Here is a 14,319-nt window from a genome sequence, read left to right as displayed (position 1 = left end):
AAGAAAAGGGACAGACAGGAGGACCCCCGACAGGACCAGGGGCGGAAGAGAGGACGGATGGGAGATCGGAGAGAGGAGAGACGCCCAAAACCAATGGGCGGAAGGTTCACAAGTTTCACTCCGTTGACCGCCCCGATAGACCAAGTCCTAATGCAGATTAAGGATGAAGGATCCCTGACATTTCCGGGAAAGCTGAAGAGTGATCCCAACAAAAGGTCCAGAGACAAATATTGCCTCTTCCACCGTGACCATGGTCACGACACGGCCGACTGCTATGATTTGAAGCAACAAATCGAAACCCTTATCCGACAAGGGAAATTGAAGAAGTTCGTCAGTAAGGAGAGAACGGATCAACCCCCACAAGAACAACACCCCCGTCGAGAGAACGAGCGACCAAGGCCCCCATTGGGGGACATAAGGATGATAATTGGAGGAACAGGTGCGGCCGGATCGTCAAAAAAGGCTCGCAAAACATATCTTCGGATGGTACAGAATGTCCAGTTGGCGGGTACAGTGCCAAAGATGGCAAGAAGGGAAGGCCCCATTATCGGGTTCTCGGAAGAGGATGCAAGGCGCCTACACCATCCACACGACGATGCCCTCGTCGTCACCTTGCGGGCAGGCGACTACAACATCCACCGAGTGTTGGTCGACAACGGTAGTTCGGCCGACATCTTGTATTATCCGGCGTTCCAACAAATGAGGATTGATAGGGAGCTGCTGATACCAACAAACGCCCCGCTCGTTGGTTTCGGAGGGAGTAGAATATTCCCTTTGGGCGCAGTCACGTTATCGGTGACGGTAGGAGATTACCCACAACAAATCACCAAGGACGTAACATTCTTGGTGGTCGATTGCTCGTCAGCCTACAATGCTATTATTGGGCGACCCACGCTCAACTCGTGGAAGGCGGCAACATCAACTTACCACCTGATGATCAAGTTCCCAACAGAGTATGGGGTAGGAGAGCTACGCGGAAGTCAAATTGCCGCACGAGAATGCTACGTAGCTATGATGGAGGTGGAAGACCAGATCCAGGCCTTGAACATAGAAGAACACCGAACGACGGCAGAACCAACAGAGAAGCTAGAGGAGATAACTCTCGACAGTTCCAATCCCGACCGAACCACCAGGATCGGAACGCTTGCCAGACCCGCAATCCGTCAAGAGCTCGTGGCTTTCTTGAGAAGCAATAAGGATGTGTTCGCCTGGAGCCATGACGATATGCCAGGAATCGATCCCTCGGTCATGGTACATAAGTTGAATGTGTTGCCCTCGTTTTCACCCGTCCGACAAAAGAAGAGAGTATTCGCCCCGGAACGAGACCAAGCAATAGCGGAAGAGGTCCGCAAACTCCAAGAGGCAAGCTTCATCAGGGAAGTTTACTACCCCGATTGGCTGGCGAATGTGGTAATGGTGAAGAAAACGAGTGGCAAATGGCGGATGTGCGTGGACTTCACCGATCTTAACAAAGCATGCCCCAAAGATAGCTATCCCCTTCCAAGGGTCGACATCCTAGTGGACTCGACGGCTCAACACCAATTGCTAAGCTTCATGGATGCTTTCTCGGGTTATAACCAGATCCGCATGCACGAGGACGACCAGGAGAAGACTTCGTTTGTAACCAGTCAAGGTCTCTTCTGTTACAAAGTAATGCCATTCGGTCTGAAGAATGCAGGGGCAACATACCAGAGACTAATGAACAAGATGTTCGCACAGCAAATCGGGAGGAATGTCCAAGTTTATGTCGACGACATGCTGGTGAAGAGCCGGAAGGAGGAAGACCACTTGGAAGATCTCAAGGAAACATTCGGCACACTTCGATCCTACAACATGAAACTCAATCCAGGAAAGTGCGCGTTCGGTGTAACGGCAGGCAAATTCCTAAGATTCATGGTATCTCAAAGGGGGATTGAAGCTAACCCGGACAAAATCCGAGCCATAATGGAGATGGCCCCCCCGAGAAACGTGAAGGAAGTACAGAGCCTTAACGGCAAGGTAGCGGCATTGAATAGGTTCGTGTCGAGAGCAACAGACAAATGTTTACCTTTCTTCCGAACATTGAAAAAGTCATTCGAGTGGACGGACGAGTGTCAACGAGCATTCAAGGAGTTAAAAACCTATCTATCTTCACCACCTCTACTGAGCCCCTCGCAACCAGGTGAAGAGCTCTTCCTCTATTTGGCCGTCTCCACTGTGGCCGTCAGCGCGGCCTTAATCAGAGAGGAGGACAGGGCACAGAAGCCCGTGTACTACGCCAGCCGGGCGCTCCGCGGTACCGAGGAAAGATACCAACCTATGGAGAAACTCGCTTTTGCGTTGGTCACGGCGGCTCGCAAGCTCAAGCCCTACTTTCAAGCCCATACCGTGAACGTAATGACCGACAAGCCCTTGCGAAGGGCACTAAGTAATCCTGAGGCCGCAGGTCGACTGACGCTGTGGGCAATAGAATTGAGTGAGTTTGACATCAAGTACCGTCCACGTGTGGCCATTAAAGGACAAGCTGTAGCCGACTTCATAGCAGAGTTTACGCATGACGCAGACAAGGGGGCAGAAGAACCCCCCCAGTGGAACATCTACACCGACGGATCATCCAATAGGCGAGTTGGGGGAGCCGGCATAGTATTGCTGTCACCTGAAGGAGACGAGATTGAATGTATGGTCCGTCTCGACTTCCCCATTACCAACAATGAAGCAGAATATGAAGCGGTAGCAGCAGGACTCGACCTAGCCAAAGCCGCCGGAGCTGAAAGTGTGGTCGTGCATTGCGACTCTCAAGTCGTGACCAATCAAGTAAACGGAGATTATGAATGCAAAGGGGAAAGGTTGAAGAGATATCTTGATCAAGTGAGGGCTAGAGTCGACGGGCTAAAAGCAATATTCGTCCAGATCCCCAGGGGAGACAATGAGCCCGCCGATCGGCTAGCCAAAGCCGCTTCAGCAGAACATATGATAACACCGGGTAATGTACTTTCCTTTGTTCAAATCTTTCCGCTAATAGACCCCGACAACATGCAGGAGATACGCTCCGAAAGAAACTGGACTACGCAGATAACTTCATACCTAAAGGACGGGATATTGCCTGAAGAGAAGGAGGCAGCGAGAAAGCTAAAAGTCCGAGCGGCAAGGTTCGTCTTGATAAAAGACGTTCTTTACAAGAGAGGTTTCTCCCGTCCTTACCTAAGATGTCTCGGGATTGAAGAGGCAGACTACGTGATGAGGGAAGTACACGAAGGAATATGCGGGAATCATTCTGGATCGCGGTCGTTGGTACACAAGCTGTTACGAGCTGGGTATTACTGGCCGACCATGCAAAAGGATGCTGAGTCCTACGTTAAAAGATGCGACAAATGCCAGAGGTTCAGCAATTTTATCGGACAGCCAGCAGAAGAGCTAACCCCCATAACGGCTCCATGGCCGTTCGCTCAGTGGGGACTGGACATCATGGGACCTTTCCCAACGGCGATAAGGCAGCTAAAGTTCTTGGTAGTGGGTATTGACTACTTCACAAAATGGGTAGAAGCGGAAGCCTTGGCCACCATTACAGAAAAGAACATTAGGAGTTTTGTCTGGCGGAGCATAGTATGTAGGTTTGGTATTCCTAGAGTCCTTGTCTCAGATAACGGGAGGCAGTTCGATAACGGCCCCTTCCGTGATTTCTGTACACAGCTAGGAATAAAAAACCACTACTCATCGCCTGCCCATCCTCAGGCTAACGGTCAGGTTGAGGTCACAAACCGATCCCTGCTAAAGATTATCAAGACTCGGCTCGAGGGGGCAAAGGGCATATGGCCGGAAGAATTGCCAAGCATATTGTGGGCGTATAGGACAACGGCGAGGACTCCGACAGGAGAGACACCGTTTCGACTGGCATACGGGAGCGAGGCAGTCATCCCAGCAGAAATTGGGCTCACAAGCTACAGGGTTCACAACCACGACGAGGGAAGGAATGACGAGTCCATGAGGCTACAGCTGGACCTTATAGATGAGGTCAGGTCGACAGCAGAACAGAGGATCGCTAGATACCAGGATCGCATGTCCAGACATTTCAACTCCCGGGTCCGACAAAGAAGCTTCCAAGTAGGAGACCTCGTACTCAGGAGGGTCATGGGTACAACTAGAGACCCTACACAGGGAAAACTCGGCCCCAACTAGGAAGGACCCTACAGAGTTATGTCGTGGAAAAGGAAAGGAACATACCACCTGGAAACGATAGACGGAGAAAAGCTACCGCATCCGTGGAATGCCGAGCACTTGAGGAAATACTACCAGTAATAGCGACCCGACGACCAGTTTCTCTTTTAAGACTTTTTGGCATTATTAACTTTTTTTTGGCACTGTTTAACTATTTTTGCTACAATATTGTCGTGCCTTTTTTAAGCCCAAGGGGGCAGGCACTTTTCCTTTACGCATTTCTATAATCAGATGCAATTTTGATCTTCTACTTGAATGTATGTATGTCATTGCAATGGTCCACAAAGTTAACGGAAACAATAGAAGTCCACAAGATGGACGGATACAATATGAAGTCCACAAGATGGACGGATCGTCCTACAGGGACGATCACCCTAAGTCCACAAAATGGACGGAGCATCCTACAGGGATAATAACCTTAAAGTCCACAAGATAGACGGATACAATATGAAGTCCACAATATGGACGGATCGTCCTACAAGGACGATCACCCTAAGTCCACAAAATGGACGGAGCATCCTACAGGGATGATAACCTTAAAGTCCATAAGATGGACGGATACAATATGAAGTCCACAATATGGACGGATCGTCCTTCAAGGACGATCACCCTAAGTCCACAAAATGGACGGAGCATCCTACAGGGATGATAACCTTAAAGTCCACAAGATGGACGGATACAATATGAAGTCCACAATATGGACGGATCGTCCTACAAGGACGATCACCCTAAGTCCACAAGGTGGACGGATCATCCTACAGGGATGACAACCTTAAGTCCACAAGGTGGACGGATCATCCTACACGGATGATAACCTTAAGTCCACAAGATGGACGGATGAAAAATATAAGCCCACTAGAAGGACGATCACCCTAAGTCCACAAGGTGGACGGATCATCCTACAGGGATGACAACCTTAAATCCACAAGGTGGACGGATCATCCTACACGGATGATAACCTTAAATTAAAAAGATGGACGGACGCAAAATATAAGTCCACGAGATGGACGGACCGTCCTGCAAGGACGATCGCTTTATGTCCACAAGATGGACAGATCATCCTGCATGGACGACCACTTCAAGTCCACTTTAAGTCCACAAGATGGACGGATCATCCTACAAGGACGATCACCATAAGGTGGACGGACTATACTAAATGGGGATAACTTAGTCCACAAAATGACCACTTAAAGTTCACAGGTTGGACGGATCGTCCACAACGTGGACGGAATTAAGATGAAGCAAAGAAGACGGACTAATCATCTTAGATAACAAAGTAGTATCAAAAAGATGGACGGAGCATTCCACAGGTCTTGCAAAGAATAAGTTTTTAAGATCAAAAACATACTTACACGCAAGCGGATGTAAACAGGTCAAGCAACGACAAAATTCAAAACATATAAAATGAAGTGCACGGATTCATTTAACAAAATAGGTCATTAAACGGCAATGTTTACACATCATCAACAACAGATGAGAATTGTTCCAAAAAGAAAAATAATAAAATAAAAATAAAAATCCTTCTACTGAGCCTTGTCCGCATTATCGACGGGCTGTGGAACTGTCTCCGTGTCAGCCTCAGCTTGGTCATCTTTTGCTGGTGCAGGCGCCCCGTCAACAACGGCGTCGTCGACATCAAAGAGGTCGTCTGTATCCTCAGAGGCAACAGGCACGACGGATGACTGGACCGGGTCTTCAACTTTGAACTTGGAAGGGTCCACGTCTGGATAAGCTTGCCTGACTTGACGGAGGGCATCCATGAAGCCCTGATGGAAAGAATCGCCCAGCTCAGTGATTAGGGCGTCGGAGTCACGGTATTCACGGACCGCCGCGTCCTTAGCCTGACGGACTTCGTTCTTCAGCTCGGCTATCTCTTTGTCCTTGCTCTCTAGAGCCTTCTTTGCCTCCTCCGTCGTCTGTTCAAGGCTCTTCCTTGCCTTCTCCGACAGCTCAAGCTTTTTCTCTATTTTAGGTCTCCAGTTTCGCAGTTGGAGGAGTTCTTCCTCCGTCTTCTCCGCCTTGGCCCGTACACGATCCAAGGCCGTCTCTTGGCTGAGGCACCGTCCCATCAGCCCCTTCATCATGACCATTGCCTAAAAAATAACAACACAGTTATAAAACAAACTTTCGACAGATGATTTAAGTTGCATTTGAGTAGTAGACGGACTATCTTACCTGTGTGATGGCAAACAGGCCCGTCTCCCCCATGGCCTCCGTCGAGTGGTTGCCTAAGTCTTCATAATCCTCCGCCGAGATGATGGAGGAAATCTGTTCTAAGGCATGCTTAGAATCCTCTCGAAGAAGGACGGGCGGCTTCTCGTCAACCTTCGACGGGCCTTTCATCAAACCCTTGCCAACCCCGTGCTTGGTTGGAGTGACCGTCTTCGGAGGCTCCGCCATGAGTCCCACGACGGGATCTAAAGACACTTTGGCCTTCTTGGCCTGACGGTCCGCTTTGGGCTGAGTCTTCCGCTTAGCAGACGGATTGCTTGGGCCCGTCGCAGGAGGAGTGTCGTCAGCAGTCTTCTTTGCAGCCTTTGACCGAATCAAGGCTCTTCTCTTGGCATCGTCCATCTCTGAAACGTGGACGGGGGAGTTAATTAACAAAAAAATAAGATGCACAATTTCTTTAACTAAAGGGTGACGAACTTACGTCTCCTTATCTGTGTTTCGTACTTTACGGCAGCCGCTGTAGGTTCCGGTCCGTCGCAATACCAGTGAATGGTATTTAGTGTTACCAGCTTCGCCCAAGTCCTTTCCTCCGGCTTGGTCTTTTTAAGGATTTTCTCAATGAAAGCAAACTCCTCAAGGTCAATTTGGGGCCGTCGTCTAACTGCAAAAGAAGAAAGAGGACGGTTAGATTATATTCAAAAAAAAAAAAAAAAAAAAAAAAAAAAAAAAAAAAAGAAACTTAGTAATGTTAGAGTTTGGAGGATAGTCCATACTAGACGGATCCAATATGCCCCAAGTAGTGTCGACGGGCATGAAATCTGTCTCCCCAGGACGACCCATCCAACCGTCGCCTTCTAGGAAGAAGAACCGACTCTTCCAATCCCTATTTGAGTCCGGCGTATCATAGATGACTTTCAGCAACGGACTCCTAGGGACGAAGCTATAAATCCCCCTGGATTTGTCAATCTCGTCCGGACGGTAGTAGTGGAAAAACTCCCTAACCGTCAGCCTCCTTTCTCCGTTGGACATGGCACCGTACAGTACCTCCATCGCTATAAAAACTCTCCAAGCGTTAGGGGAAATCTGGTTCACAGATAACCCCAGCTGACGGAGGAGCAAACGGTGAAGCGAACTCAATGGAAATCTAAGTCCGGCCTTCAACATTTGCTCATACACCCCGACTCCCTCTACCCCGTCATAGTAACACCTCTCTGATTTGTAGGGTAGACGGATCGTAACATTCTCTGGAAGTTGGTAGTTATCTCTAAATGTCTTAAAGTGCTTTTCCTTGATAACGGACGTGAAGAAATTCACCGTCCACTCTGGTAGCATGACGAACTTCCTAAGCCCATCAGCACCAATGACGGATCTGACAACTTGATCCTCACCAACACCATGTCCCTCGTCTGGATCAACCACCTCCAGATCCTCATATGTTGAGGACGAGGAGGATGTGGACGGACTACTATCATCTGGACTACCTTGTTCTCGTTGACTGGACGGATATACTTCCTCGTAATCCACCCCGTCACGAATAACTGACTGATTACTCGACGCACTAGACATTTCCTACACGAAACGACAAGAGCCTAAGACTCTGACGGTCTATGTGTCTATAACGGATGTGGATTGTAAGGAAAATTAAAACAAGTATAAGTTCTAAGAAGAGCACTTACCAGTTTTGCCAACGAAGTGACGAAGGACGGCGTTGACGTCTAAGGTAAATGAACGGATCAGCAAGTTATGACGGATTCGCTCTGACAAGGGTGACGGGTGTGCTCTGACAGCTTGATTTCTACTGAAACTGAAGAAATGAGAGGGATCACTCCATTATTTATAAGAGAGATGCACGGAAGTCGAAGCGTCGCTTCGATCCGAGACAAGGTCCAATCAGCTTGTAACACGTGTCATCGGCATTAATTACCTTCGTACAGCCTGTCTGTAATTGATGTGATCGACGGACTCCTCATTTGAACCGTCATCCTGTCTTGCGTTGATCCGTCAAACCCGTTATGACAACTTTAAATTCTCCATCACATGAGCCTTCTGCCGTCGTAAAAATACCCGTCATACCCTCACATTCGAATCGTCACCCCATTGATCCTTTATCCTAAAAACTGACGGACCATTGGGGTGAAGGGGGCAACTGAAGACGGTTAGAAATACGGTATACCTGACGGGCCCATCTGATGGTCCAGACGGACCCACCTGAACGGGCCTGACGGCCCTGCTTGACGGGCCCATCTGAACGGGCCTGACGGGTTGGGACTGTTGGGCCTGTGCAAGGGCTATCCCACGTGCTTTGAAGGCCCATCGCTGACAGGCTCAGTAAGGGCCCATGATCCGAAAACGGAAATCTTGACTCACTACGCTCAAGGGAATTTGTATGAGAATCCCACATTGAAAAGGTTTGGAAACCAAGGAGAAAAGTCAACCCTTTATCACTATAAAAGGCCTGCCACCCTCAGGGATCGAGGTACGCTTTAATTGACCCTCTCTAACGCTCTAAGTAAAAAGAACAATTCTAATTTGACCGTCGGAGAACCTTTGGCCGGCACCACACCGGTGCTCTCTGAAGGACTTCCGTCGATTGTTCTTGTCGTGCAGGTGCGATTCGAGTCGCGAGTACGGTGTGACCCATTGGTGACAAATTTCGACGTCATCAAAAAACAACAACAAAAAATCGAAAGAAGAGGGAAAATGATATAGAGGGGTTGAGAATTGATATGGGTGCGATGTCCAATGAAAGAATAGGAAGAGATGGGAGTGAAAGAGATAAGGAAGAATGGTGTCCATAATAACTGGATTGTATTTTATTATTATTATTTAGGTTATTGAAATTATTATATTTTATTTTCTTGGGGGCGGTATTATTGGATTTGAATCTAAAATTGTGAAATGGACATTGTGAAATTGTGAATGTTTAGCCTGTTGTGTTGGTTGCTGAATTACTAATCACATTATTTTGAATTATAAAGGCTATTTTGCATGTTGAAATATTTTCTAGGTGTAAATTTGTCTTTGTTTATTTGGCCTATGTGTCATCTTGAACCATTTGAAATGGAGCTTATGGAGTAATGGTTATTTTTAATTTTGAAAAGTATGTTTGATTATTTATATATACTCACGCGCACACACACACACACACATATATATATATATATATATGTTATCATCTATATATAAGAGTTAGATGAGTGGTAGAGTTCATCAATATTGGACAACTAATTTTTATTGTACATGCATTACCACCAATTTATTTTTTGAAAGAAACCAACGTGTATCAAAAAACAAAAAAACTACAGATATTTGGGCAGCCCACAACAATGGGCAAGAGAGAGAGAACTTGACATCAAATTCGGCAAATCGACTTCCATCTTTTAAGTAAATTTGGTACCCTAGGTACCAAAATTTACATCTCTCCCCTTTTAGTTAAAAAAAACTTGGCAGATAGCACATAAAGCTTATAAATTCAAATTTTACCAATATTTAGCTAAAAAATCCAAAGAATAGAAGAGATGGTGGCAGTGGCATTCCTCAGACGTTACAATCACAAGCCCAACTAGCTAAAAGAGTGAACGTGCACTAAGATATCCGTAATTAATGAACTCAATGCTTCGTTGGGAAATAAAGTATAAAAATATAAATCACTTTTACTATATCCTATTTTATTACTTTTCATATAAATTTTTTTATTAATTTGGTCATCAAATAGGTGTAGACTTTTTTTGCAATTCCATATATATATATATATATATATACTAAACTCATCACACGCTTTAGCTGCGAAATTAAGCTCTTTTTTATTTTTTATTTTGAATTTAGTGAAATAATGTTTAAAAGTGAAATAGAAATAATATCCTAATTTTTAGGATCTTTCTCTACTTGGAAGTTGATAAAAGTTTTTTTTTTTTTTTTTTTGAATAAAAAAATTGATAAAAGTTTGTAAGCCTAAACTTAGTAACTTTTTTAAAAATAATAAATTACTCTTTTAACAAATTTATGTTTTTAAATTTAAAATTATTTAAGTAAAAGATTTGAGTATTTTAAAGAGTTTAAGAATTTGTGTCGGAATATTTTAGTACGTAAAATGATAAAACTCAAACAAATAATTCTGTTATTAATAGTATATATATATATATATATATATTTTTTTTTTTTTTGAGAATGTGTATATATATATATATATATATTTTTTTTTTTTTTTTGAGAATGTGTGTGTATATATATATATATAATTTTTTTTTTGAGAATGTATATCCATAGTATTATAATTTTATAATCTAAACGGTTTGTGTCAACCACTTGTACAAATGTATTAATCTCTCTCTTGCTGGTGAAGGCAAAATCTAAATAAAAACAGAAAAACCTAGAAACAAATTTGAAAGTGACCCCAGAACCAAATTTGAAAAAGCAACAAATCTGCCCAACCACCGACTGACTCATTTAAAATTAGACAGTTCATTCATTTAGTAGTTAAAGCTCATGTTGGATTACAGTATGACATTAATTGACAATGGAGGAAAAAATTGGTACAAGGAAGAAAAAAAGTTCAAAATTTCCTAACCAGAGAAATAGAAAACTCTTCCCCCATCAATAATAATAACGAGCACCATGCCTCCACCACACAGCTCATATCTCTTCTGGCCTGCAGCTTTAAATTTCTAGATACCCCATTGTATTGATGACTCATGAAATTGCGTGACCTTCCTTTGCAGCTTCCTAATTCAATGTCCTCATGACATGGATCTCATCTCACACGTGGCATAGTTAGGATTCACGTGAGTTTGAGTTTCCTTGAACTGAGGGCTTCTGCAGAATTAGTCTATGTGACACAACCTCGTCCCAGATCTCCTTGAAAGCTCTAATGATAACATCATGGTGACAAGGTGAATTCAGCCGAAGAAAGCAATTGAGAAGCTCTTGAAGATCGTCTTTTGAGTATATCTCTTTCTCCAATATCATCTGAAGCATTGAATGCCGAAAATCTTGATAAGGGTTATCTGAATCCTTCTCCACCGCGATGCTGCTGCTGATTTTCTTTGAACTCCTGGGATTAATATCGGTTTCGGGTTCAGAGATTGTTGAGGAGGTCAAATCTTCTTCATCCACTGAAAGCCCACCATTTCTGGAACTAGAAGAAGAAGTGCGAGGCTTTTGGTTTTCATTATTGGTGGAAATTTTTGGCCTTCGAGTTGGTTCAAATACATCTGAGGGTTTTGGTCTGGCACAGCCACAGGCTACATTTGCTGTAAAGATGGTTTTAAGGATGTTTTTCTTGTTGGAAGACATGTGAGAGAGAGAGGATTGGAATCCCTTTTGCAGTGTACAGTAACGGCTAAGAAAGAGAGGTTAATTTGTGAAGGTACAAAGCTGGATTGGAAGGTGTTCTTGGTAGGAGTCGTTTTCAAATATAAATAACTTCTGGTTTTAGAGATATGCATAAGAAGGTGATTTTGGGTAGGAGTCGTTTTCTAGAGTTGTTGTGAGTAAAACTAGGGGGTTTTATGAGGCATTTGACTTAACGTAGGAGAGTAGAGAAAGAGAAATTGGGCATGTGATATGATCCCCTCATGATAAGATTCTTTATTATTTTTTTTTCAAATTATGTTTTATCTATTTTGAAAATGAATTAATAAGCATTTATTCCGATGATAATGCTTCAAAGTTCATTTAAAAAAAAAAAAAAAAACTTTTGAATTTGGGTTGGGTAAAAGATATCCACTCGCATGATTAGTGGATTGACTGCCATCTCCTTTATAATTTTAAATTATTTTATAGTATTAAGTACACTTGTGAATTTCTAATACCTAATGAGGAATGTGAATCTATATATATATATATATATATATATTAATAGCGAATGTTGAGAGAAAATTTAATTAAATTCTAATTTTTATATTTGTGTGTCAAGTGAATTATTAGGTATAAAAATTAAAGAGTCTAAATTCAATTAGATTTTAAATTGAATTTTAATTGAAATTCTATTTTGCGCCTTATGTCCCATCTAATTTTTTAATTTTTGTAGCAAGTGAATTATTAGGTGCTAAAACCAAAAAGTTTAGATCCAATTAGATTCTAAATCATATATATGGGCGTAATTATAATTATTTTTAAATATACCATGCATATACACGAGGTTACACACTAGTTATTATAAAATAAATCTCTTATTTCAAATAAAGATGACTATGGATATGACTTCCACGTTCAATATATAAAAAATAAACATTTTTTTTATTGTCTCACATGCACTCTCATTATATAATATAAAATATATAAACATGTATTTCAAATAAAAATGGTATGTTATTTTTATATATAAAAAATAGTGTGTTATGAATAGTATAGCTTGCATCATTTTTCTTTTTCTTTTTTAACTTTTGAGTGAAGTTTGATATACCATGTTTTTGCTTACATTTTCCATCAATTAGTGAACTCTAATATTAGTCAGTGTATATGACATGTTCATTAACTATTGCAGTTTGCCATTTTGGAATGCTACATGATTTTCTTTTATTTGTAGGGATGTACAACACTGTTGAAGTAAAGTACAGCGCAATTATTTTTTTATTTTTTATTTTTGGTTAACCCTGAAACACAGTCATGGGTAATATACTGCTGACCTTTACTAATCTACAATCTACATTGATGGAGATGAGAAAAGAACTAATCCACTTCGATCGGGACAAACATATATGTTGTGCACTATTTATGGAACCTACAAGTTATCTAATTCAACAAAATTTTCATTAAAATTGGGTTCCATGACATTATTCACACATTTAAAAATTATTTTGCTGCAATGTTTTCAGTATTCAGTTTTCAGTAATAAACAGTATCCAGACAAACCCTTAATATAAGTGTTTAGGATTATTAGAACATTTGAGTTTGACTAATCCCTTATTATATGCATATATTCCCCATTTCACACACCAGGGTGGTGTTTGCAAACTTATCTTTTAGCTCTCTTCACAAAATCTTGTTTGTTCCTTGTCTTGTTAGAGAAATGGTAGCTCATACTTTGATAACATTGGTCTCTAGTTAGTGGACCATGGTAAGGGTATATATATTCGATAATTTTTAATATACTAGATTAGGGCAGGAACGGAGGGGGACTTGGACAAGGGGGCAATGGCTCCCCTATTTTTTTAAAAAAAAATATTAATATATACATAGGTATCAATTTTAGCAATTTTGTTATATAAAATTACACTTTACCCCCTTAACGATATCATTGATTCTTTTAAAAGTACTATTATAACTACAAACTTTTCTACAAGAAATAAAAAACACAAATAAAAAAATAAAAAAACCATTAGCTATTAAGTAATAAAGTTGGAGGTTAGAGTCACTGCACGCAACCAATAACAATGCCGCTCCCTCTAACTTCAAGTTCTAGCTCCGTCCCTAAATTAGGGTTTCTTAGTTCGTCGATGTAAACACACTACCCAAATCACATAATTTCAGTGTTGATTTTACTCTATTTTCTCTTTATTTTTCACTATATTGCTAAGTAGCCAAAATTCACAACATTCCCTCAAAGAAAAAATATGAGCCACAGGCTACGCAATTGAAGATCTAATAGTCAGTGCAAACAAGATTTAACTGCAAAACCAAAATTTTTATTAAAATTAAAAAGATGAAATACATTAAAAGGCCTAGATGATAGCCGGACGGATCAATAAGATCGTCTCACACTAGCACTTTTGCAGGTAACTTGTTACCTAAAATCTAGCACTTCTGATAGATAGACAATGGCACCACAAAAAGTGTCACTATAACTTGACTATTACTTGAACCTCAAGCAACATTAATTCTTATGCATGCTGATCCAGATGATGAATAGCTCCCAACAGCCTATCAAACGCGGATGTTATTACCCTAATGACATGTCTGTTGATGAAGTTAAGACAAGTATGCACCGGAAGCTTGAACTCATCCCAAACAAGG

At 42.1% G+C, this 14,319-nt stretch overlaps 2 protein-coding genes across 2 annotated transcripts; both read right to left on the bottom strand.

The window, feature by feature from the left end:
* Positions 1 to 5,644: 5,644 nt before the first annotated feature.
* On the bottom strand, positions 5,645 to 6,947 carry LOC126720992 (uncharacterized). The gene is made up of 3 exons (XM_050423938.1): positions 6,848 to 6,947; positions 6,370 to 6,770; positions 5,645 to 6,287 (listed from the first exon to the last, which is right to left on the bottom strand). Exons 2-3 carry the CDS (start codon positions 6,766 to 6,768, stop codon positions 5,718 to 5,720), a joined length of 969 nt encoding a protein of 322 aa, XP_050279895.1. The 5' UTR covers positions 6,769 to 6,770; positions 6,848 to 6,947; the 3' UTR covers positions 5,645 to 5,717.
* A 3,861-nt stretch (positions 6,948 to 10,808) lies between these two features.
* LOC126720981 (transcription repressor OFP6-like) lies at positions 10,809 to 11,864 on the bottom strand. The gene has a single exon (XM_050423929.1). The coding sequence runs from the start codon at positions 11,656 to 11,658 to the stop codon at positions 11,137 to 11,139; it is 522 nt and encodes a 173-aa protein (XP_050279886.1). The 5' UTR covers positions 11,659 to 11,864; the 3' UTR covers positions 10,809 to 11,136.
* Positions 11,865 to 14,319: the final 2,455 nt, after the last annotated feature.

Source organism: Quercus robur, chromosome 1 (assembly GCF_932294415.1).
Source record: "Quercus robur chromosome 1, dhQueRobu3.1, whole genome shotgun sequence".
Classification (NCBI taxonomy): domain Eukaryota; kingdom Viridiplantae; phylum Streptophyta; class Magnoliopsida; order Fagales; family Fagaceae; genus Quercus; species Quercus robur.
This window is presented reverse-complemented; position numbering and strand designations above follow the sequence as displayed.

What these genes read in the sequence shown, in the direction of transcription:
- LOC126720992 (XM_050423938.1), bottom strand. Translation starts at nt 6,768, where the DNA reads ATGGACGATGCCAAGAGAAGAGCCTTGATTCGGTCAAAGGCTGCAAAG. An exon ending in GCCTGTTTGCCATCACACAG is followed by an intron (nt 6,288 to 6,369) that starts GTAAGATAGTCC and finishes GTTATTTTTTAG; the next exon opens with GCAATGGTCATGATGAAGGG.
- LOC126720981 (XM_050423929.1), bottom strand. Translation starts at nt 11,658, where the DNA reads ATGTCTTCCAACAAGAAAAACATCCTTAAAACCATCTTTACAGCAAAT.